The sequence below is a fragment of the Octodon degus genome, unplaced genomic scaffold, assembly GCF_000260255.1.
Source record: "Octodon degus isolate 3935 unplaced genomic scaffold, OctDeg1.0 scaffold00188, whole genome shotgun sequence".
Lineage (NCBI taxonomy): Eukaryota > Metazoa > Chordata > Mammalia > Rodentia > Octodontidae > Octodon > Octodon degus.
The window spans coordinates 4,801,348-4,828,367 of NW_004524764.1; the positions used below are offsets into that span (position 1 = coordinate 4,801,348).

Below are 27,020 nucleotides of genomic sequence, written 5' to 3' on the forward strand. Positions count from 1 at the left end.
TTAGCTCAGCTATAGTAATTGCAAGAAAGAAAATTATTTGGAAAACTCTTAAGGGCAGCCTTTAAATTTTGACTAAATTATTTATCTATTCAATTAAAAATGATTTCACTTTAAATTATTACTCTACCTATGAAAGAGTAGTAAATTCAAATGCACTTGAAGAATAAATAACTTTCATAAATGTTTGAAAAATATGAAAATCAAAAACTACTCACTGAGCTAAGAGGAACCCAGCAAACAGAGTGGAAACAGTTGTCACTGTCTTACGCCACTGATACTAGCAGGCTTTCTATGTTTAGGTTTAAAATAGTCAATAAAATATTTCAATGTTGATTATGAAATATTTTGGTAGTTGTTTTAATACAAAAGAAGAACATTTTTCTGTTATGCAAAAACACAGATAAATTGTTTGCTACTTTAAAGTAGTGAATCAACCAGATCTTCATTTCCTATTAGGTTCCAACTGCAATTTTTTAAAATGTATTTAGTACAGGGTCTACAGGGTCTCACTACACAGGTAGGACTCATAGTGATCCTCCTGTTCTCAGCCTCCCAAGTACTGGAATTACAGGCGTGCGTGACCACGCCTAGTCTCAATCGCATCTCAGCGCGCCCCAGGGACGGGGCCAGCACAGCATTCACTCTCCCTAAGAGGCACTTTAGTTCGCTGAGTTATCTGGCCAGCCCTCCAACTTTATTTATAATGTAGGACACATAGTGATTTGTTATAAGCCAAAATGACTTAAAGGTTCAAGAGATAAGGCAGAAGAGTCACAAAAACACAAATGAAATTCTTATAAGCTGAGGATAGACCATAACAATCACAATGTTAGGGAGTTAATGACAACTGACAGTCCTAATATAATTTTCTTATACATTCATACATACATGTATACACATATATGCATATATCCATTCATATATGCACATAGAAATAAATGCAAGCTAAGACAGTTCTGAAGAGCAAATGCACATATACCCCCCCACACACTGTGGATTATAGTGTATGTGTGTATGTGTGTGTGTGTGTTCTACAATGAGGAATTGAAGGTAGGCCCTGCTCATGCTAGGTGTATACTCTATCACCAATCTATACTTCCAACCCTAGATTATTGATTTTATGTGATTTTGATTTCCTTCATGTTTGCTCAGGGAAGTCTTTTCTCTTTGCCACAATGCAGGGAACTAAAAGAATTCGTATTAAGGACCTTACCATGGACAACGAGCTTGGCACTTATGCTGCTGGATCCTGCCACATTTGCTGCTGTGCATGTGTACTGGCCAGTGTCGTCAGGCTGAGCAAATGCGATCTGCAGAGCCCCAGAGCTGAGGATGCGCTGCCGGATGGATTCCAGTAACACACGCCCATCTTTATGCCACGTAATGTCCGGCGGTGGAAGACCATCTGCCTCACAGGGCAGCATGATGGGCTTATCCACAGCAATGATGTATTCCTTTGGATGAGTGCTGATGGCTGGAGGAACTGAAAGACGGAAAGTTTAAACCTCACTTTGAAAGCACAAGTGTACGAGTTACACACTACAGCACTGCCCCAGCAAAATGAAGTAACATCAGTAAGAAACAAAATCCTGAGTTTACTGTATCACTGACAAAGTATTACTATAGTTTGTTTCAAATATGACAATTCATTGATCTTATTTTAGAAAGTGAATCTACATGAATGAACGAGTAAATGTAATTAGCAACCAATTTTAAATGATGAGATAAATATATATTTATGAAGATTTGCCTGTCTAGAATATTTAAGCTGTATTAATTCACATAGATGAGCCATGTGATCCCTGGTGCTCTGGAAAATATTCTGTTGATCCAAGATGCTCCTACAGATGCACTTCCTACTGGACTTAGTGACATATCTCATATGCAAGTTGGGCATGATGGTCCATCCTGTAATCCCAACACTGGGGAGGCTGACACAGGAGGATCATTGTGAGTTCGAGACCAGCTCTACTTGACATCGCTATTAGGATTTCCAATAGTTTCCCATATTTCACTTGATAAAACATAAACCATGATTTTCTCCCTCAAAAATCAGTTCTTGCATATCCCATGACACTGTCATCCATTATTCACTCCAGACCCAAGGTTCAGGAAGCATCATTAAGTCTTCTCTTTTTCTAACCCAATTCATAAGCAACGCTGGCCATTACACCTCCATTATATCTTCAATGAATCCTCTGTTCAACACTCCTGCAATTCATACCTGTTTCTTCTCCAGGGCCATGACATCCTGCCTAAACATTCTTCTAATTATAGTTTTATCCCTCTAAATGATCACCTATAGAGCAGCAAAACAAGTCTTCCTGAAATCAAACCAGAATCTTGGCTAGACCCTTATAAAGGACTCCAGTGGAACGGAGAACCGAATTGAAATTCTTAGTGGTACTACAGTCTTGCAGGTACCAGCCCTGCCTGCTAGCTCATCTATCTCTCATGTTTTTCCTGCCTTTGTATAACTCACCATGGCCTGGTACTTGACCAGGCTCTCTGTTCTCAGTCTCCTGCTTGGAAGACATCACACATGCCATCATCCCTCCCACGGACACGATGCCAACCTAGGTCTTATCCTCACTAATGGCTCAGAGAAGCCTGCCCTAACCAATGATCTAAGATAGCCCTACATATCTCCATTATTCGCTGTTTCTGTTTGCTGATTTCCTTCTGTATTGCCTATGTCAGAATTTATCATAATTTCATTTATTTGGTTTATTTTGCCCTTCTCCACTAAAGTAAAAATATTGCAAGAGGAACAACATACCTGTAATGCTCAGTGTCTTTCCAGTTATTGATGATGAAAATATTAAAGAATAGAAATAAATTGGATTTAGTCTGAGTCACGTTCATTAATTCATCAATATTCATATTAATTCATTGATGAATCATATTCATTAATTCGACATAGGAAAAATTGCACTATAATAAAATTCAGAACTAACTAGTTCAAACTCAGTACCTTGGAAACTATTTTCTAGTCACTATTTGCAAAGGTAGTGAATACAAGATACGGTAATTATATCAATAAAATGTCAATGTGAAAATACAAAAACCCCTTACTTTGTCTTAAACACACTTTGCCACCAAATTGATTAGATTTTTAAAATATTGGCATTATAATCAGTGTATCTAAAGTAGCATGATAGGGAGAAGAGTTTTTAAAACCACCTAAATTTGTGTTACAACAAAACAGAGTACAGTTATCCCTTTATGCATGGCAGATACATTGCAAGTCCACCTCAGACTCTGAAGCTCAGGCTAGTACTGAATCCTATATGTCATGTTTTCCCTGTGACAAAATGTTCTCTATAAGCCAGGTACAGCAATAGATTAACAATAATAATAAAATAGACGAATTAAAATGATACATAGTGTAAGAAAATTCAGTGAATGTAGTCTCTATTTTTTACAGTGTCATTTTGACTTTTGACTTCTCTGCAAGAGAAATGCCCAAATGCTTCACGCTGGCACAACTGAACTGCAGTATCACCACTTTTGTACTTGGGGGCATCCTTAAGTAAAATAAAGTAACATGAATATAAGCAGCATAATACTGGACAGTGGATCTAACAGCCAAGATGTCTACTAAGCGACTAACAGGCAAGCCATGTTTATGGCGTGGATACGCTGCACCAAGGGATGATTTGCATTGCTGGTGAGATTTTCTATGCTCAGAACAGTGTACAATGTAAAACTTATGAGTTGTGTGAAAGTTTCACATATAAAATTTATGGACTGTATTAGAAGCTGGGTAACTAAAACTGTTCAAACAAAGCCACAGTTCAGGAAGTGATTATGGTAGCAGGCAGAGTTTCACAGAAGTTAAAAGTATGAAGGAAGGGCCAGTCAGAGAGCTCAGGAGACTAAAGCACCTGCTTAGACAGGCACAGGGACCGGGGTTCGATCCCCAGTGTGCGATGCTGGTCCCACCCCCAGGGCTCACTGAGAGGACAACTAAGGCTGGGCATGGTGACGTGCACCTGTAATCCCAGCACTCGGAGGCTGAAAACAGGAGGACCACTATGAGTCCAATCTCTGTAGTGAGACCGTGTTGACTCTGTACTAAATACAGAAAAAAGTATGATGGATTCTTCAGTTTCCTTATGCAAATGATATAAGAAAACCAAAACTGGTTGACTTTATTTTTTGTAAAATACTAGAAAAATAGGATAAAACAAACTAATAATATTGAAAACTGAAAGTAAAAGGAAGCACAATCATTTTAGACATATGAATACTTGGTATACACTGGTACAAACCGCAGATACAGAGATGAACTGTTTAGGTACCTTGGACATTCAGCTTGATCTTGCCCAGAGCGGTGCCCGCTGAGCTCTGAGCCACACACATGTAAATGCCAGCGTCCTCACGGACAGCTCTGGAGATCTGCAAGCTGCCGCTGGGAAGCACTGCGTGGCTTTTGCCTGTATCATAATCGAAAAAGAAGAATACAATTCTTTGCACGTTTTGTTTACAGAAACATTCTCCCTTCTGAATTGTAAAGCACTGAAGATGCCATGATTTTCATGACAGAAAGTTGCAGGTACCTGAAGTGATGACATTGATGCCTTCTTTTTGCCAAGAAATGAAAGGACTTGGTGTCCCTGCTGCTTCACACGGTAATAAAATGGGATTGTTCACAATGACATCTAGTTCTCCTGGCTGGGGCTGAATAACTGGAGGTTCTGTAAAAACCAGTCAATCAAAAGAGCAAGCACTTATCAATGGTGGAAATGCCTACTGCAGATCCGTATTTGCAGTGTTATTGATTTGATTATCCAAGAAAGAGTTAACACTGGTCACATTACATTTTTTGTCTTGCAGACAATGCTTGCATTAGAAGGATGACATTGGAAGACCAGAAGTAGGAACGGATTATAAAAATCCAGGAGGAAATACAATTCTGTGGTTGTTTTGTGTGCTTTACCATCTCTGTCTTTTTTAAGTTTCTTAAAAAATATCTAGACCTCCATATCCCAAAATATTACTATAGTTTTGATTCATAGCTATTTACAGTACCATCTTTCAAGAACAAACATGACTTTTTAAAACCCAAACAAACATGAACTCCAAATCCAGCAAGGTTTTTCCCCCTTGTGGTGCTGGGAAGCAAACATAGGGCTTTGTATATGCCAGGTAAGTGATTTGCCACTGAGCTATTCCCCCAGCCCACCCAGTGAGTTTTCGATGAGTAAATAACCATCCATACCTTGGACATAAAGGGTTACATGTCTGTGTGCAGAACCAGCTGCATTCCTAGCAACACAAGTATACCGTCCTGCATGGTTTAATTGGGTGGCAGATAATTCAATTGTTCCTAAATAGAAAAAAATTTAATGTACAGTGCATCCTTTTTTAGTTCAGGAAATTATGGCCCTCTCATTTTGTGTTTTCTGTACCAAGAATATTGGGTCCCGTCTTACATCCGTACTTGTACCATGGAGTGCCTAGCACAGTTTTAAAAAGCTTACAGCTTTATAGAGACATAGTTTACATACTGAAGTGATCCATCTAAATGTACCGTTCACTGAAATGTTCTACACTTGGGCTATTGTGAATGATGCTGTACGAACAGCCACATACAAGTCTATATGTGGGCATGTTTTCAAATTTCCTGAACAGATATGAGGAATGGAGTGGCTGTGGATATAATAATTCTGGTTAACATTTTGAAAAAGTTCTACTCTGTTCTCTTAGCACAGTATTTTACAATTATGCTGGAGAGTAGTTGGTTTACATCTTATGATTTTAACCACTGACAATCTATACAAGTTTCTGAGATGGTCACAATATTTTACCTTAAAAGTAAAGTTGCATTATGACAACAAATCTTCCATTATTTTCCTTCTAATTCTCTTAAAATAGTATGCATGTGTCTATGAAGTCTCAGGATGTTGGTTTCTACTTTAATTTATCTCCAGTGTACCTTCATAATGCAGAGTAACTTTTCAGAAACAATTATGCATCACATTTTCATTTTAGCAAATTATATTAAATCTTATAAATGATGGCTATTACCACTGCAAAAAATTCTGCACTTAGTTCTACGAACAATAAAAATTTTGAAAACAAGAGCATTATCCTAGTTTTATTATCTTAGAAATTTGGTAGACCATGTATGCTATCTCCAGTAATGAATATTTTTTAAATAAACATTTAATTTGGCCAATAGTAAAATGTGATCCACTCACAAATAAGGAGAGAATTTAATAAACCTTAGGTTTACTAATATGCACAGATAAACTAATAATTATAATTATTGCATTTGAACCAATTATAGGCATTTCTTGTTATTTTATTTGACTTCTTTTTAATTAATTATTTTAATGTTTGCAGTACACACTACTATTTACATTTCTCACAGAGCACTGGTCCATGTGCATAAGACCTCTTAATTCTTATTCTCTCTTTCTTTTCATCCTCTACCATCTCTCTACCTCCAGTTCATCTTCCTACTCTAGATAGATTTTTTCCCAGATGTTTGCATTTAGGAGTACAAGAATGCATATTTCATTTTATTTTTGTACAACAAAAACTCCACATGAGGCTAGCCATTAATAACCAATCCAATTAGTAGATGTTCTTACCAGAAGACAGAATTCGATAGCCATCTCCTCTAGGAAGTAGTCTTATGCCGTTTTTGGTCCAGTGGATTGAGGGAAATGGAACTCCTGAAGCCATGCAAGTAATTACTGCTGGGGCCTGTTTGGTTACTAACAAGTCTGTAGGTTCATCAGCTATGGTGGGTGGAACTAAAACAGCAATAACAACAAAAAAGAATAAAACTACGCATTGCCAACCCTTACACCTGTCCAAAGTCTTTTCATACATCTTCTTGATCATGCTCTGAAAGTGAATGCTAGACTAATAGAAAAAGAATTCCCCTTGTAAAGTAATGGGCTGATGAAGCGATGACAGTCCAGTGACTCTATTCACTTGCTGAGCTCATTGTACCTTGGACAGCGAGATCCACGGTTCTCTTATCTTCTCCAGCATCATTTGTCACAGTGCACTCATAGGCTGCAGTATCATCTACAGCAGGGGAAATGATGACTAGTGAACCTGAAGAAAGGAGTCTAGAAGAGAGACCGAAAATCAGGGAAGTCTGTGGGTCACTTTTTAGACATTTATCCAGTCAGTTCACCATGGTACCACATTGTTAAGTGAGAGAAATGAAAGCCTTCATGTTAAAATGAGTATCATTCAACAGATGCAAACTTTATGTGGTAAGAGTTGCAATTCTAGGGTTTCAAATTTGATGTTTATGAGAAGCAGTTAGCTAGAAAGATTGCTTAAAGAAGGAATCTTGCATTTTCTGAATACTTATATTATGATCAAGTTTGGTCTCGTAGGACAAATACAGTGTAATTAATGAGCACACTGATGATAGCCCCCACTTTCTGAATTCCTGGCTCTTTCTGGAATGTTTCAGATAAATTATCCCTAAAATTTGCAATAATTTTGCAGGCCGGCTTTTTATTTTTAACAATAGGTGATCATAGTCTGTCTTCCTTTCTCTACTTCATGTCTCCTCATATATGATGCCTGCCTTGGAGAAGCATAGTATATACTGAATATATGCAGTGTGTACACCCACATAGTATACACATGTGTGTATACATATATACATAGATGGATGTTGGTCTATTTATCAATAGTGGTAATTTTAAATCTCTAATTCAAAACTAAAACCATCTGGGGGCAAGCCAACGAACTCAGCAGATTAAAGCACCTGCAAGCAGGTGCAGGGGCCAGGAGTTCAATCCCCCGGTCTTCCGTGTGGTCCCTGCCCCTAGAGTGCACTGAGACAGCAATTGAGACTGGGCATGGTGGCACAAGTCTGTAATCCCAGCTCTTGGGAGGCTGTAAAAAGGCAGATCACTACGAGTCCGACCTACTAGTGAGACCCTGAACACTCTGTAGGCCTTTCATAAAAAAAAAAAAAAAGACAAAAAACCAAAACCTAAAACCATCTGGATCACTTCAAGTATTTATGGGATTTAATAAAAAACAAAACAAAACAAAACAAAACGACCCGATTTCAAAGGGCAAGGAGAAAAAGGATAGAACGTCAGTGGAAGCCTTCCTGGCTTCATATTTCCTTCTATATCAGAATTGATTTTTGTCAAAGCACACCCATAAGAGCAGTTTTTATAGTTTGTATTTAATAAACTCTATAAGGTGTTCAATGAATAAAGCACATACAACTTTCATCCTGCAGACCTCACTGACAGTTGTCTACCAGGCTTATCTATAGAAAAATTGCCCTTGTAATTCACAAAAATGCTTCAAGTTGAAAAAAAATAATTCCATAATAAGCAAAACATGTTCTCTACATATAAGGTAGTTCTTTGTACATTATTTTCTGCCCCTGCTGGTAGAGTTTAAATGTTAGTCCTTTGAAAAGAGTGTTTCTAAATGGTTGGTGGAATTTTTCAATTACATTATTTTTTCCTGCATTATGGTAAGTGAAATAAGTTAGACATGGAAGGCCACTGTCTGCATGTTCTTACTTCCATGTGAAAGCTTAAAAGTTTAGTTCCTAGAATTATAGAACAGACTAGTGATTGCCAGAATCTGGAAAAAGCATGAGGGCAGGAAAGGCAGAGAGGACAGTTAATGAACATGGAAACACAGTTGGCTGGGAAGAAGAGGTTGACAACAATTAATTATATCAAAATAGTTATGAGAGTGGATATTAAATGTTTCCAGTGCAAAGAAATGATATATACCATAGGTAACAAATTGTTAGTTTCCCCTGATCTGATCACTACATATTGTATATAGGTACTGAAATGTGATACAGCACCTCAGAAATATGTACAATCACTACGTGTCAATAAAAATTAGAATGTATTTAAAAATAAACTCTCCTTACCTGTACGTATTTTGATTTTGGTCCACATTAAGAAGATGCCCATTTTTCCTCCAACTGATCGATGGTTTAGGCACTCCAGAAGCCTCACAAGCCAGAGTGGTCTGGACATTTACTGTTACAGTTATGTTGGTAGGACCCGGGACAATAGATGGAGGAACTAAAAAAAGATCACCAAATAACAGAGAAACACATCCAGCACACAGTAGGCTCTTTGAAGTATTATGACAGAACTGAAATTAGTCTTTGATAACTTGTCTTACAGTTATGAAGAAAACAAGGCTCTGTGAGCTTAAATTGTACTTAATATTAACCACAGTGATGAGAAATTATGGTTACTAATTGTTCATAATACAATCTAATATGCTTAAATAGCCTTCCATAATAAAGTCTTCATGAGCTCACAAGTTTAAAGTATCAAAGAGCAGTTGACCAAATCTGAATGTTGCTTAGAAGGGTATATTTACCATGGACCTGCAAATCTATTCGCCTACGATCCGTCCCAGCAGCATTGGTAGCCATGCACAAATACCGCCCAGTGTCAGTCACTTGTACTGATCGAATATGAAGGAATCCATTTTCTAAGATGGAATGTCTACAAGAGCGATCACAAGAGAAGTTATCTGATTCAATTTTAGAAGATACATATTTACAATATTCAACATTGAAAAGAAAGAAAGAAAAGGATAAAAGAAAGAAAAGGATAAAATATAAATGCATAGAAGAGGGGATTGTCATTTGGGAGAGGCATTGAAAAAGTACTGGAAATCGAACCCAGGGTCTTTACCCTGAGCTACATCTCTAGTCCTTTAATGTTAAAAAAAAGTTCTGAAACAAAATCTAGATGATTTGCCCAGGCTAGGCTTGAATTTGTGATTTCTCTACCTTAGTCTTTCTGAGTTCTGGGATTACAGGCCTGAGAAACCATACCCAGCTAGAGTTTGTGATCATGAAGGCATTGTAATCATTAAACAGACGTAAGCCTTTAAAATATAAATTTTGATTCTCATATCATGATGACAATACTAATTATGAATATAACAAGACTAAAATGTTGCACTGGAAAAAAAAGATAAAGACTTATACTTCTATTCTAATAGTATTATTTCTCTTTGTCCTGAATTATTACCTTGCATGATTTCCAGATAGAACAACTCCATCCTTTCTCCATGTTATCCTTGGGGTTGGTGCACCATCAGCAAGGCATTCCAGGATGACAGAATTATTTAAGAGAATGACAAGGCTCTGAGGTCCGCCCTTTATGTTTGGAGGAACTGAATGAGAGATGTACATACAAAAAAAATTAAAAAATCAGCCATAACAGCCTGAAGATGTAACACAAGATCAGGGTTGAGTCAAACGTATAACTTTGTTTACACTGATCTCTGTTACTATGAATATAATTGAGGTTTCATCTCTGAAATTTTACTGAGGATATTCTATGTTTAAAACTTAAGAGTAGACAGGAAGGCGGAATTTAAAAATCCTGATGTAGTGTACGAAAGCTGGCCGTCTGTGAACGAGGCTTGAATAAAAATCAGCTCTGGCCTGATGCAAAATAAAAATGTTATCTCTTATTTCTCTTTGGCCAAATAATGGACAGAGGATGTTAACAGTGGAACAGCTTCACTTTAAATAAAGAACAGAGAATGGGCTGTTTCAATGAGAAGCACATCTGTGTTTAATCATGCAAGTCACAGAACATGTATTTTATCAATTACTAAGCTCATGTGGGAATAGAAAGCCTGAATTTTAATTTTAGCATTAGAGGCATTAGTTGTAGAGGTCACCCAATATCCTGTAAAATTTCATATATTATAAATCCAGAGGGACTGTTAGGGAGAAAAGTCTAAATCATCTTCCTGAATTTTGGCTTTTAGATATCATATTTGGGGAAATTACATTATTATAGTAGTATTTAAGAAAATTACAGTACTATGCAAATGTACAGTATATTCTCAAGTGACCACAAGGAAGATAAAATAAATGATGGGCAAATTGTCACCCGGTGATTCAGTGCAATTAATTTCCTCATTGGCTCTGATCTGAGTGATGAAAAACATCTGGCTCTGCTAAATAACTAATGGACATGTATATTTTGCTTCAAGAGAATAACGTATCTATAATTATGTGCTTTTGAAACTGAATTAGCTTGCAAAATAGTTTTAGTACAAGTACTACATACATATATATTTTTTTCAAATAGCATATCCACAGGACTCATTTTATAGGATTATGAAAGAAAAAGGGACTCACGTCTTTGAACGCCAGAAGTTAAATGTTTAGGTTGTAAAACAATGAATGATTATTCTTACCATTTACAGTGAGAACAAATTCTCTTGTCATTTTTCCTGCAATGTTGCTGGCAACACAGGTATAATTTGCCGAGTCGCCTAGATCTGCATTGTTAATTTGTAAATACCTTCCTCCAGACAGGATTCTCACTCGAGGCGTTGCCTGGATTCAGGAAGTGAAATTTATCAATAAAAGGTCAGGAAAAGAGAATATGATGTTATATTCCAGCATTATACGTGACTCGAGAGTGCAGAGTTGCTGTCTGACAGTTTGCTCAATTTGCTTTCCCCCATCATTTGCAGTACCAAAAATCCATGAAATTATGCGGTGAGGCAGTGACCCCCTACCATCAATGGGTGATAATAGGTGCTTGCTCAGACTTTTGCTGGAGGTATTGGGAAAACAGGTGTGTGCTTGTTTTTTTTTTTTTTTTTTTTGCAGGTTAGTATTTTAAAAATATGGAATGCTTCATGAATTTGCGTGTGCTTTTTATGGTAATCAGAAGTAAGAACGCCATTGACCTGGGGGCAGTCTGAAGTGTGGCACTGTGGGCTGAAGGGCAACCAGCAGGGCTGAGCTTGGAGGGAAGCTCATATCTGCTTCATGATGTAATCAAAACTCTACATCTAGTAAGGCCTAAAGCTTAGATTCACCACTTACTCCAGGCTATAAATTTCCTTCTTTCTTTTTCATTTCAGTTGATTTGAGTTTGAGTTTGGTCAGTTATAACTGGTAACTTCATTCTAAGAAGTTAACTTCGGTTAACTCAGAGGAAAACACTGTCCTATAACAGTCTGAAAACCAGAAAATAAACTATTTTAGTCTACAAATATTTGCACAGCTTTTCTTAGGGCCAGCCAAATAGCTCAGTGGATTAAAGCACCTGCAAGCAGGCACAGGAGCTGGGTGTTCAATCCCCGGTCCTGCAATGCCAGCAATTGAGACTGGGCATGGTGGCGCATGCCTGTAATCCCAGCTATTGAGAGGCTGTAAACAGGAGAGTCACTGTAAATCCAATCTAGTAGTGACACCCTGATCACCCTGTAGACCCTTCCCTAAAATACTAATACTAATGCTACTAATAATAATTTATTTTAGTTTTCAGGTTTGAGATTATGAATTATAAAAACATGGCAAAAATAAAATCTAATCTCAACTATTAAATCTAAATGGAGAGAAACATTGTTAATACTTCATTGTTAATACAAACAATGAAGTATAATGTTAGTAATCATTAAATGACTCCAAGTATCATCAAGGATGATTATTTGATTGTGGCATCCTGACAGCGAAGAGGCATCATTGAATCATGGAAAGCTTTAGACAGTCAACAACTGTGCTCTTCAGGGATTCCAGTACCAGGCATAAGGTGTCTAATGGCGTTACATATCTTTGGCCCAGATTTCAACCAGGCAAATTCAATAACAGATTGGCTTTAGAGCCCTAGAAGGACAGCTCAGCTCTTCTGAGATGCTGGTAGTTTGTCTTCACACTCAGGTAAAGAACTGGCTGAGGATTTCTAATTGGATTTCAATCCATGGGCTCCAGAAGACACATTGCCAGTGTCATGAAGCTAAATATCTGTTTTTGACCCATATTCAACTATTAAGCAAAATCTGAGGAAAGAAGACCTCTGATTAAAAAGATCTGGTAGCTGCTCTGGCAATGTTGAATAACTGGTTTTTGCTTCAAAAATAAATCTGCAGAGATTAGCCAAAGATTTACCTGCAATCGATCTCCATTTCTGAGCCACACAATCACAGGTGGGGGCACTGCATCTGATTTACATTCCAGTGTCACTTGTCTGTTCTGTAGCACAGTGATATCCTGGGGCTCATCAGTTCCAGCAATATTAGGGGGCACTAGTCATGAAAACAAGATATCAAAAATTTTCGATAAAAAGGATGTAAAATGATGTAACCTATGGGTAGTCAACAAATGTTAATCCTCAATTTTGGTCCACGAAATAAGCACAAACTTAAAACATGACTCATTTAATTTATAATTAAAGTGTGTGTGTGTGTGTGTGTGTGTGTGTGTGTGTGTGTATGTGTGCATGTTGAGGGCTATTGAGCATAGAATCTGAGCTACATTACTAGCCCTTTATTTTTTATTTTGAGACAGGATCTGGCTAAGTAGTTGAGCTGCCCAGGCTGGGCTCCTCCTGTCTCAGCTTTCCAAGGTGCCAGGATTAAAGCTGTGCACCACTGTAATGGTTAATACAGTAGAAACTTAAAAAAATTTAGCAATATCACATAGATTGAGTAATAAAATCCTTTCAAAAATTACACGAATAAGAGTATGAATCATACAATCACATTATCACCATTTGGAGGAAAGACACGAACACATACTACGGAGTCACTGGGTCAAGTTTTGCACTTGGTAGTAGTTTCCTCTGAACAGTAGCCTTAAAATTGCTGTATCAGGGACATCTACCACAATATAAGGACATGTGAAAAAAATATATAAGGACACGTGTCTACTTTCCTTGATATATAGAAATACAGTCGTTACTTTTATACATGTTATTTTTATATACAGAGTTGACTTATTAATTATGGCAGATCTAATTTGTGTGTGCAGATGGGAGAAGGGACTTAGATCCCAGACAGCGTGCAATGTGGACATAGGCTATAAAATGAAATAAAGATCTTCTGTTTAGTTTTTCAAATACACTTCCCCATGAAGAATAGTTTCAATTTATGTTTTAAAGTAATACTGGGACAAAACCTTTCTGACATGAATTTCTAGAAAATAATTCAGCACTAAGTTTCAAAATTCTTAAAAGCACTTGTGGGTGTAACAAAGAGTGTAATTATAGAACTTGTCAAAATAAAGGAAATAGGCTACGCTTTCAGTTGGTAAAAAATCTATTAATTGTTTAAATATCAAAAACAGGGAGTAAATTAGGACACAATGCAATCACCTAAACTGATAAAAGCATGAGCAGCATATCATTTAGTAAGAAAAAAAGAGACATTTATGTAATATTCTGTGTGATCACTTTAAAAACAAAACAGAACAATCACAGACAAGTATTTTCTGTGCTGCCCAGGCTGGCCCCAAACTTCTGGGCTCAAGCAAGCTTCCTAGCTCAGCCTCTTTGAAGCGTCTGAGACTACAGATATGAGCCATGGCAGCCTGCGATGGCCACATTTTTTTTTAACCTGGAAATCAAATTCATGACCTTAGACTTGCCAGGCAGGCACTAGGCCACTGAGCTATATCACTGGTGTCATGGCCACATTTTTGTAAAAAACTTCATATTTTTGTGTGATAAGATTATGTATTATTTTAATTTTCTTCATTATCATTTATATTTTATTTTTAAATGAATGAATAAATTATTTCTGCAGAAACAATAAATAACTTAAAAAAAACTGAACTTATTCCCAAAGAGTACACACTCAAACAAATATGGAATCAGTTTTTCAAAATATACATTCTGAATTTACAAAGATTTTTTTTTAATGTGCTATGAGGTGGTCACAGGTTCCATAAATTATGGCTTCTACCTAGGTATACGTATGATAGAACATACAACTTTTTCACAAATTTACCATGAACTCTCACTAAATATTCCTTGTCGTCATCTCCAGCAGGACTGGATGCCAGACACGTGTATCTTCCTGTGTCTTCTACCTACAAAACCCAAATGAGTAAATGTGACATTTTTAATGTGCCAGCTTTGTTGGTGAGGATAAATATTAACTAGGATTAATGCAGGAATATCAACATAAAACAAAATGCAGTTAAAGAAGCACAGCCCCCAAAACAAACTGCTCCACATTCGTGACTAGTATTCTGATACCACTGCTTTGACCGTATTCAAACCTATGTTTTAGGATGGTTTCAGGGTTTGATCTAAGAATGATAGTAGGAAACTGAATATGCACATATCATAGTACATAGGTCATAGACTCACTGCTTAGTGTTTATTAAAGAAATAAATATTCACAGGTTTAAAATACAGATTGATGGGATTACTTTGCTGAATTCACGCACCTACAATATTTAAATGGCATACTCTGGTTTCTCTTCAGATTGTATGAATCTTTTGCCTTTTACAATATTTAAATGGCGATGGAATACCCTCCTCTGACAAAACTAAACAAAAAAAGGGGATATAAATGAAGGACCATTGTGTATCTGTATATAAAAAATAGTTAGGATAGATATACTGTTACCTTCTCTTAATTTTTTAGAGAAGAAAGATTTGTACTAATTGTGTTTGGACAAGACATCATGTCTGCATCTTGTATTATGAATAACCACTATGAAGACAACAATATGCAATGTATTAATTATTGAAACTGTCCTACTAATCCATTTTGAAACTATCTCATTGCTATCTGTTTCTCAATAAAATTAATAAAATAAATAAATAAAATACAGATTGAAAATTTCAGTTGTAGTCCTACTGAAGAAAATTAAATATGGTGATTAAATTAACAGGTAAGTAAGTATTGTTTTTTCCAGTCAAACAAATGAACAGATGAATGAAATGATATATACAATAAAACAACATGGCAGGAGTGTATGAAGTTATTTCATTATAAATACAGTCAGATTGACAGCAGAATCTACTCATATGTGTCTAAAACTAAAATAATTTATTTAAAAAAATGCTTCTCCATGGTTTCTGCAGGTTTTTCTCCATTCATATCTTGGACATTGCATAGATGCCAGCAATGAAGACAATATGCTAGAAAACAGGTTTCCTAGTACTGTAAAAAAATGTTTTTGTTTCTTTCTTTCTTTTTTTTTTTTTGTATTTAGTACAGGGTCTACAGGACCTCACTACACAGATCAAACTCTTAGTGATTCTCCTGTTTTCAGCCTCCCAGGAGCTGAGATTACAGGTACGCTCTGCCACACCCAGTCTCAATTGTCCTCTCAGAACGCCCTGGGGTGGGGGCAGCACAGCACACGGGATTGAAGACTCGTCCCTGTGTCTGCCTAAGCAGGCACTTTAATCTGCTAAACTATCTGGCTGAACCTAAAGTATGCATTTTTTAAAAGTAAGAAAGTACTGCCTTTATTTTGATACTTGAACATTCATAAAATATTGAGACCTAAACAAATTCTTATATTCACGACTGCTTTACAGTTTATGTAAAAATTTTCTGATAAACTGCAAAACTTCCTTCAAAAAAATTTAGGACTAGAATATTTGGAAAGACAATTAAATGTCTTTTAATAGACAATTCTCAGATAGGCTTTTCATTAAGAAATAAAATATCATGGTCACTTTCCAAAAGAATAATTTTTGAATTTTTCATCATATCTTTAATGCCTCTGAAACCAACTCTTCTCTATCAACTCTGTTCATTCTCAATTACACTGTTTCTTCATTGGAAAGAAACATTTTTCTTCCTGTAGGAAATATTTTCTGTTAACTTATTCCCTTCTGGGTATCACAGTTATTATTTGTAGTTACGATTTCTAATACATATGGTCATAAGAGTGAATTTTTAAGAAAATAGTAAGGCAGATGTGTTTAAAATAAAGTTCTGCAGCAGGGCTGGCATTCATAAGGAGGGGAGAGTACAGTGTATAAAATTTTCTACATCTACCTGGGTGATGAGATGGTCCCTTTCTTAGAGTAAATCTCAGACCTAGTATTTAATGGAAGATATTTTAGGAAATTCTTATGTCTACCATACAATTTGGATTTGCAAACCATCCATTGCATGTTAGGAATTATTGTATGTTGCAGACAAGTATTTTGAAAGACAATGTTCAGATAAGTAAAATACAATACAGTAAGTAATATAACAGCAATGCACAAAATGCTGGGAAAACAGAGGCTCAGAGGGACTGAGACTGGTCATGGAGCTTGATCATATTTAATGTTCTACTTCAATACTATCTTAAATGATTCCCTTATTATTTCATACACAAGTCTTTTGATCTAGTAACATGACAATGCTTTGAGTTACTGCAGTGTTTGAGCTGGAGAGAAAAGGGAAAGGAAAGTATGCACTTATAAAATGTGCTGAGATGCATTAGCAAGGATTTCCAACCAGAAGTAGGATTGACACCCAGCGCCATTACTGAGCCAGGGTGAGTACTCGGCAGTCAGGAACTTAATCTCTCTGAAGTGCCTACTTCTGGATATGGGAATCAAGACACTGCCTTGAAGAGCTGTCACAGAGCCCAGAGGCAAACAGTAGGCAATGTGTAATATTCAGATCTTCTTTCAGCTTCCTTTCCTTCTTTTTTGTCTTAGCAAAAATACAAATAAACATGAATAATAACATGCTGGCCTATGTCCAATAGAATGATGCTTACAATAACAATAGCAGCAGCAGCAATTTACTTTCTTCCCTATTTTTAGCACTTCCTACATGTCTTTGTAGTAGTCTAGGCACATGATATGAGATTATCTCATTAAGTCTCTCAGCATTTGCATTAGAGAACATTATTTGTATCTTGAGTTTACAAATGAAAGCTTTAAGGCATAGATAAAGAATCTCTGTAAAGCTTTAAGTTTGTCTTACATAGTAGAACAGAAGATATTTGTAATAAGACATTCTAGGTATATTTCTTCATAATATATTCACATTTCATATCAAACAAACTAAAAGAAACAGTTTTACTAAGAAACAGTTTTACTAGTTTCAGAAACTATCTCATCAAACTTTCATGTCTGCCAGTTTGTTTGGAAATCAAAGGTACTCTCTGAAATGTCATATATATGCATATTGGATTGCTTTTTACTGGTTTGATAATGAGCATGTGGCAAAAGTTAAAGAGATTGAAGAAATTACTAGCATTAACAAAACTATGAAAATGTCCGAAAGTTAATTGGAAGATATCTTGTTTCCTTCAGTTTAATATAAGACACTTTGTTTGAGCATATAATAAAGACATCTACCCTTGGTAAAGTTGTAGACATCTGAGATGTACTCATATGCAAATGAATAATTTATTCAAAAATTATTCTGTTAGTAGGTGAGAAGTTTAACTTAAGATAGATTAACTTCATGGGCTTTGATATTTACCTGTGCACTAGATATCTGAAGAACCACATTTCCTCTAAGACTTTGCACATCATCTGTCTGCAGAAGGGGCCTACCATCTTTCATCCAGGTAATTTTAGGAGCAGGAATTCCAGAAGCCATGCAGGTGAGTTCAAGTGGATTATTAACAATGACTGATATCTCTTCAGTTTCTTCAGATCCATTAATGTGAGGTGGTTCTATTTAAAGACAATAAATAAACAATTACAAAATAAGCCTGCTTGATGCAATAACATCAATCAGAAAAACTTGGAAACACAACTCCAATTTACACTCTATAATATAAAATGATTAGAGTATGGAAATTAATAATCAACATCAGTGCTAGGTGTCAGTGCCCTTTCTCAATGGCACTATTTCAAAAGGAATGTATCATACTTGTAAGAGATTACAAAGCCAAAGCAGTTCATTCCAAGGTAATTATAGACCAACAGCGGGAATGCAGCTAATTACAGATGTTTTACTTAGCTGGAAAGATCTGAGACATAAAACTAATCCTATCTTGTGTTACTTTTTAAAAGAGGTACCTAAATATACAAGCATGTACTTGTACTTTTTAAACACGAATTAACTCTGCAAAAGTGATGATGGAAACTATGAAACTCTTATCATGTTTTTCATGCAGAATTTTGCATGGAAACAATGACTAAGCAAAAAGAAAGATAATTACATTTGAAGTTGATGATTTCTGTACAAGACACATCTGTTATGTGTGGGCAGTAGTAGTTTTCTGTTACTTATACTTAAAGAAAGTGACCTTTTTAAAAGAAAGTTAAAGAATCTAAACATTGGACAGAAACTTGTGTTCTTTAGCCTAATTATCTCCAATTTAGTCCCTTAAAAAAGACTTCCTTTAAGTGATTATTGAAGTATTTAATGTAACTTTCATAATTCAATTGTTAGCTTAATCCTTCTCAAGGCAGCCAAAATAGCTATTGGACAGCTCCAAGGTTAGGGGGCGGGGATGGAGGGAGGCACTATGTTTGCTTTCAGCCAATCACACGGGATAGAACAGTGACTCCTAGCTAAAGCTCTAGAGTCAAACTGAGTTTGAATCCCAGGACTAACAATTATTAGTTTAATACAATTGGACAAATCTCTTAAATGAGGACAATATTACTTACCTATCAGGATTGTTAGGATTCAATGAGTTAAATTATCTATATTTTTCATGTATCAGTTTTAGTTTTACAATTAAAAATACAAGCCTATTTTCCCAACTACTCAAGAGGCTCAGATGGAAGCACCAGTTGAGCCTCAGTTCAAGACGCTGTCTCAAAAAATGGTAATTTTTTAAAAACATCACTACCATCTCCATATAGATGTTGACATCAGCATTGAAATCTACTCCCTAAAATTTTCCGTTAGTCCTCATTTCCCTTTCTAGAAGGAGATAATACATGAAATTTGCTCTTTTTCATATTATAAGCAGGAAGTCAGTTATTCTTAATTATTGACCCACATGACCTCTGCAGACCTTTATTCATCCTACATAAGCTCTGTCAAAGGCATTTTATTAAATGCGACATAAGATTAATCTAAGATTTTCTGATTAAAAGGTTCCAATGTTATTTACCAAATTAACCAGAAAATCCTCATTACATCTTCCAAAACTTCTACACCCTGCTTTTATGTCTTTACATCACTATCTTCTTTTAATATACTTATGTGGCACATAGACTTAAGATAGGCTATTTTTCTTTTTGAACAAATGCAATCCTTTTTTGCTTTTGCATTTTATTAACACATATTAATTATAAAAGAATAATCCATTCCAATGTGACATTATTATACATGCATACAGTAAATTTCAACCATATCGACTGTCTCTTCCCTCCTTCTCTCTGTCCTCCCCACCTGCTTCCTCTTCCCTGCTATTTCTCCATTCCACTTTTGTATCATTTTAGTTTTTTCCTGTGTAGGTTTCACACATGGGAGAAAATGTGTGATGCTGCTTCTTCCAGTCTGACTGATTTCCCTGAATCCCCTGATCTCCAGGTTCATCCATATGCCTAAAAAATGACATAAGTTCATTGTTCTTTATGGCTGAATAATGATGTGTTGTGTATATATCACACTCTTTTCTATTCGTCCGTTGATAGGTACTTGGGCTGGTTCTCTAACTTTGTTACTGTGAACTGTGTTGCAACAAACGTGGGTGTGACACTGTGTCAATAGCATTTGACTTGGATTCCTCTGGGTATATCGGACGGATCATATGGTAATTCTATTTTAGCTTTTTTAGAAACTTTCGTACTGATTTCCACAATGGCTGTACTACCTTGCAAACCTACTAACAGTGTATAAGATTTTCTTTTCTCTCACATTCTCACCAGGATTTGTTCTTTTGCATTTACTTGGTGGTGACGATTCTGCCTGGGATGAGATAGAATCTCAGCATAGCGCCCTGCATTTCCCTATTGGCTAAAGACCTTGAATGTTCTAGAATGTAATTGTTAGTTATTTCTTTTATTTTCTTTTGAGAAGTGTCTGTTTGATTCATTTGCCCATTTATTGACTGTGTTATTTATTCTTTCAGTGTTAGTTTTGGAGCACTTGATGAATTCTGGATATTAATCCTCTCTCAGATGAATAGTCAACAAAGATTTTCTCCTACTTTGTGGGCTGTCTCTTCATTCCATTAATTGCTTCCTTTATTGTGCAGAAATTTTTTAATTAATGAAATTCTATTTGTCTATTCTTGCTACCATTTCTAGAGCTACAGGAGTCCTCCCTAGAAGTCCTGTGATTGTATCACAAGGTGTTTCTCCTTTCCTTCTAGTAGCACATGAGTTGAGTGATGCTGAACCATTTCACTGTGGTCCGTATGGCTTCTTCTTGGGGCACAGGAGCAGCTGGCCACATGCTGGTTGTTCCAGAATTTATACCTCTACCATACACCTTTCTTCTAATCTTCAGGTTTGTACATGCAATTATTAAATAAACATTTCTTTTTCTTTCTTTTTTTGTGGCCAGCTCAGCCCTGGTGGGGCTGGCACAGCATGTGGTGCTGGGAGTTGAACTGTGGTCCCTGCGCTTTGCCTAAGTTTGACTAAGCAGGCACTTTAGAACACTGAGCTATCTTGCTGGTCCAGAAACATTTCATTTTGGATACTTAAAAATATGTGGAAGCATTTAAAAACCACATTGAGCTAGTCTTATTCTTCAAAATTCAGTCCTTTACCACCATTCCATACATCTATACAATGGATCTTCTGATCATTTAGTCACATAAACCAGAAACTAGGAAGCATCCTTGAGACTTTTTTATCAGTCCCACATGTCCAAATCTATAATGAAGTGTTAATATTTAATTATTTGTAGAATATCTCTTCTTCTCTCTCTGCATCACTTCAATCTGAACTGTAGTACTGCTTTTTGGAATTAATATATTTTTCTCCTAAGTTGAAGGTGTCTGCCCATTATTTACATTTTTCTTTCTTACTAACAAATCCTAATTTTGTGAGGGCTTGTGATTTACTAAAAGTTATATGTCTTAGCTCTTTTAGTAGACAGTAGGTGGAACAGTATGTAAAGTTTATGGCTTATGACATGTAAGTGAGTATTTGTGGGCTAAGAAAATTTGTAAAGGGGCAACTTTTCATATTCTGTTTTATTTTGTTTTGTTTTGCTCTGTGTGAGACAGGGTCTTGCTATGTAGTTCAGGCTGATCTTGAGCTCACTGGGTAGCCTAGGCTGGCCCTGAATTCACAGTGATCCTCCTGCCACAGCCTCCTGAGCACTGGGGTTACAGGTCTGCACCACCATGCCCAAAGCGTAACTCTTAGAGATAGGCCTTTCCTATTTTTCCTGTTCTACTCTTGTCCCTGGAGAAATGTTTAGTGTTGCTGGGGTTGAGCATATATTGTCTGATCATCTACTGACCATGATCTGAAGGCCAAGAGAACTGCAAATATCTGAAATGCCGAAGGATCCTCCTCTAGATATCTTACTCAATAGGAAAAGCAAAAGCTCTTTGCTTATGCCACCATATTTAGACTCTTATTATCTACAGACAAACATAATTCCTAATAATACATTAGTACCTCAGAACCCATTCTTTCCTTGCTCTGAGGAGCTTTCCACTTTGGAGTCAAACTAACTGGTCTTTTTAACTACTCATATTTGTGCTACTCATATTAGCCCATGTCTTTTAATGCTTTCTTATTGTTATAGGATTAAAACTAAACCATTTAATGTGGTCAGCAAAGCTCTTCATGGCCTAGATCTTGTCAAGTCCCCCCAGCTTTATTTTGTATGACATTCTCTCATGTTTTCAGTGTTCCAGCCACAATGGACCTTTACAGAACTGTTAACAAACTATGACACCTCCCACCATGTGGATAGAATTAAGCTGAGAATTTAAGTTATGCAAGATGTTTGTTCTCTGCATAGTAGCACATGAAGAGCTTTCCAGAGCTTAATGGAATTAATTTTCAACAGGTTACTGAAATGTTAAATCTTCTCAATGTTTTGCTGGGCCAGTTTATAAGTCTGTTATAACAAAGTCTTATCCTGAAGAGTTTGTCAACTGGGAAGATTGTTCTTTGTTTATGACTCTCACATATCATTATTAGTTTATTTTCTTCATTCAGAAATGCTTTCATATGGGTTCTGGTTCAAAATTCTTGAAGTCTTAGAATAATAATTTCTTTCTTTTTACTATTACATGCTAGAATAGGTCTTGCATTTTCAGTACAGTTTCTTCAATTTATTCTTCACCCTGTCACCAGACGGATATTTTGGAAATGAAATCTGGGTGTAACATGTTCTTTCTTAAGATTCTTTCCTTTTCATGATGAAATCTTTTGAAGCCTCTTCATAGTTTGGGCTCCGCCCATACATATTTCCTTGTCTTGTCTCCTCCGTTCACATTCAGTTTGCATGAGTATGAAGGTCCACCCTCTCTAGGGGACTAGCATAGGCAACTCTTGAACTCTCTCTTCATCGCTACAGTACCACCTTTTAAAACCGGGATTCATTCCTTGAAGAGATCTAACCCGAAACTTACCATCCTGTAGAATGTTATCTTAACCATGTCTTAACAACATGATTCTTATCATACTCCAAAGCAAATAGAGTTTTAGTATCTGTTTTCCTCCAAATGTAGGACTTTCAGGCCCAAGACATTATTTTTCTTATACTGTGATACATTCAAATACAATGTACCACATACGAGGCATTCATAATTTTTCTCAGTGATTAGAAACATGCCTGCATATGATGTATATTCAATAATTAACCTTTAATATGTAAACAATGAAGCATTAGATCACGTGTGTCACTTGTTGTTATTCATGTATGTGAAATGATGTATAGAGATTTGCTACCTACCCCCACCCTACTCCTGCCACACCCAACAGTTTCTTGTCTTCTAAATATCCCAGGGAATTTCTTCCATGACTAATTGTCCTTTATTTTCCTGGAAGTCCAGCCATTCCCTGCTGTCTTTGTATATGTAGATATTTCTCTACCTCTCTCTATGCTTAAACTTCCTATTAACCCAGCATTTCAAATTTCTAGTTCAGTTCAATTCAATCCAGCAGACACCTATTAGGAGTTGCTGATGTGTCTGGTGTCATGCTAAGCACTGAGAATGCAGCACTAAGCAAGATGCATACTGCTTCTGCCATCGTGAAGCTTAGCTAGAGATGGAGCAGATTGTTTTGGTACTGGAGATGGACCTCAGGACCTTGTACTTGCCAGGCAGGTTCTTATGCTGCTGAGCTATCTTCCTGGTAGAGCAGACTTCTAAAGTCATCCAAACAATTAAATTTAGTAGGTACTCTGAGAATGATTACAGTATGCTTTGAAAACATATGCTAGCCTCTCCTGACCTTGCTAAAACTGCTTAAGCTGTTGTTAGTGGGGTACATTTTTGTGCTGTGTAAGGACCCTGTCATTTCCTCTACATAGTGGTGAAAAAGCCCAACTCAAAAGGATCTTGATTACTGAAATACTCCATTTTATTCAGCTATTCTTTTATTTGAAAGTTATAAATTTTTACTTCATGGAAAAATCTGATTTTTCTTTATGTTATTTGTTTGCATGTAAAATATTGAAAATGTGAACTTTAAATATTTACTTTAAATGCACACAAGAGAAAATAGATCTAAACTATTTCAAATCACAATTCCCATATAATTTATGGATTGCATCACTTAAAAGTGGGATAACACATAATCGTATAAATAGTATCCTTTGGCACCAAATTTTCTATTAGCAAATGTATTTTAGGTTTTGAAAAAAGTTAAAAAGTTAGTTATTAACTAGTTCTAAATTTTCTTTTAGTGAAAAATCTTTTATGAATAGGAGTATTTAGCTTTTCAGAAGTATGATAAACACAACAATCTAAATGTAACATGCTACAAATGAGAATAAATATAAAGTATGAAAGAAAAATAGAAACACAATAAATTTGTACAAATTCTTTTTTTTTTTTGATGGAACCAGGGATTGAACTCAGGCCCTTGCACTTGCCAGGGAAGCGCTTATTCCACTGAGCCATCTCCCCGGCCCCAAATTTGTATAAATTCTGTTCTATAGAAAATATAAGATTATTTACAAAGCCTCCCCTGTTGCTGATGGATCACTTATTCTCTCTCTGTGACAATGTTCACATACCCAGGACCTTCAGGAGGAAGTGCTTGCTGACTTCCCCAGCAGCATTGGTGGCAACGCAGGTGTACCTTCCCGAATCTTCAGTCTCTGCCTTGAGGAACTGCAGGACCGAGCCCTGAGTGCTGACCGTCAGATGAGCGTCCAGCCCCAGAGGTTGGCCATCTCTAAGCCAGGACAGGCTGGGCGGGGGGGTCCCATCTGTAGTGCAGCTCATAGAGGTGGAGCTGCCTTTGATAACTGTGAGTTCCTCTGTTCCCATCACATTATCCATATGGGGTGGTACTATGTAGAAAAGGAAACAGGCAAAATTTTGTATCCCTTTTGTAATTTAAGAAAGAGCAAATAAGATTTAAATAATTTTACAGTATTTATACAGTCCATAAAGTATATATTTTATCATAGTATATAATAAAACGGTAACTTGGTTATAAAAGTATCGATTAGGTATGCTAATTATTAATCTTCTAAATGCTAATTATTAATCTTCTAAGTGTTTTCTTGTAAAATGTATGACCAATTTCTTTTAAATTTTGGTGATTTTAAGAATTTCTTAGGTTTCTTTCTCCAATGTTTCTTTCTTGTTTTTCTTAATGTATTTTAGTACCAGGTCTACAGGGTCTCACTACACAGATCAGATTCATAGTGATTGTCCTATTTTCAGCCTCCCAAGTGCTGGAATTACAGGTGTGCACCACCATGCCCAGGCTCAATCACTGTCTCAGCACATCCCAGGGGTGGAGCTGGCATGGCATGCCAGGGATGGAGTAGTTTCAATATGCAAAATAAGTAAAACAATATAGAGTTCTAGAGAAAATTTTATATAATCCAAATTTCCTAAGATGTTCATGGATATTAAGAAATGTGGACAAGCAAACCTTAGTATTTCACAAATAAAATTTGTTGAGTTCTTTAAATGTACACATTTATAGAGGTACATATATGCATAATATCCATTCATATTTTAAATGTACTGCTAATATTATTAGGAAATAGTTTCGATTTTCCTTTGTATGAGAAATTATCTTGTGTCTGGATTGAAATGCTCTTTTAAAATTTTTACATTGGATTTAGTACAAAATGTCAGATTATATTATTTTGCTAGACACTATGGTGCAATAAATATGGATCCCCTGGAAGAAAACACATTCTTTCCTCAGTTAGCAAAATTCTATTTCAACAATTGTTTCTGGCTGAAGAACGTTAGATTACTAACTCAGGGAGGAAGTGAATTGCTAAAGATATCTGTTATTTAATACTGGACATGCAGCAAAGCAGGAGAGTCGCTTCTGTGACATACCGAGTACTTGCAGGCTGTAATGTTTGTTGTCCACCCCGGCTCTGTTGGAGGCCACACAAGTATACACAGCAACGTCAGAGAGCTGCGCTCTCACAATCCTGAGGAACAAGGTGACCCAGCGTGTGATAATGGGAGCCCATCCAAGCGTACGGAAATAAAATGATTACTATTTACAAATAGGCTATCGAAGGAGATTTAGGTTGAGAAATTTTAGTTATAAAGCTTATAACCTTCTATTACAAAATAAAAATGCCTCAAATATAACAAGTTCCCCAAGTGTCATTAAGTAGTAACAATGTGGTACCAAAAAATATGGGGGGGAGGAAGAAATAATTGTCAAATATGTATTAATAGCAAATAATGCTAACACAAAAATCACATGATCATGGTAGGTATCTTCCTACCATTCTGTCATAAAATATTTTAGCTAAAATAATAGTGTGTAGAAAGTTATACATAATATTAAGTCATCTATGAAAGGCCCATTATACAACTTTACTAAAATATGAGAATTTAAATAAGCAAAAACTTTCAATTTTATATGTTTATCTATCCTCCCTTAATATTCTAATGAAAGAAAGAAAACAGAACAGGAAAAAGTGGGAAACAGCATTTCTTTAAATACTGTATAGGAAAGTCACATATGAAAATCTGACCTGATGACCTGTCCCGCTGACAGCAACCGAGTATGGGTTGAGAGAGGCAGAGGAAGCCCATTCTTCAACCAATTTATCTGAGGAGGAGGCGTCCCTGTAGCTCTGCATTCAATATTTATTGAAGTGTCGACCAAAGCTATCAGCTTCTCTGTCTCTTCCTTATTACCTGTAATTGTAGGTGGAACTAGAGAGAGAGAGAGAGAGAGAGAGAGAGAGAGAGAGAGAGAGAGAGA

At 36.3% G+C, this 27,020-nt stretch overlaps 1 protein-coding gene across 1 annotated transcript in view; it reads right to left on the bottom strand.

The window, feature by feature from the left end:
- The window catches only part of Hmcn1 (hemicentin 1), a 474,287-nt gene that overhangs the window by 61,119 nt on the left and 386,148 nt on the right, over nt 1-27,020 (bottom strand). Inside the window, exons 65-80 of the mRNA XM_023704108.1 lie at nt 26,788-26,971; nt 26,132-26,229; nt 24,838-25,116; nt 18,196-18,392; nt 14,749-14,830; nt 12,911-13,047; nt 11,206-11,347; nt 10,020-10,164; nt 9,358-9,485; nt 8,894-9,050; nt 6,970-7,091; nt 6,603-6,767; nt 5,225-5,332; nt 4,563-4,700; nt 4,305-4,439; nt 1,214-1,483 (exon numbers count right to left, since the gene is read on the bottom strand). Coding sequence (XP_023559876.1) covers nt 1,214-1,483; nt 4,305-4,439; nt 4,563-4,700; nt 5,225-5,332; nt 6,603-6,767; nt 6,970-7,091; nt 8,894-9,050; nt 9,358-9,485; nt 10,020-10,164; nt 11,206-11,347; nt 12,911-13,047; nt 14,749-14,830; nt 18,196-18,392; nt 24,838-25,116; nt 26,132-26,229; nt 26,788-26,971 — 2,487 coding nt within the window. The remainder of the gene's footprint in view (nt 1-1,213; nt 1,484-4,304; nt 4,440-4,562; nt 4,701-5,224; nt 5,333-6,602; nt 6,768-6,969; nt 7,092-8,893; nt 9,051-9,357; nt 9,486-10,019; nt 10,165-11,205; nt 11,348-12,910; nt 13,048-14,748; nt 14,831-18,195; nt 18,393-24,837; nt 25,117-26,131; nt 26,230-26,787; nt 26,972-27,020) is intronic.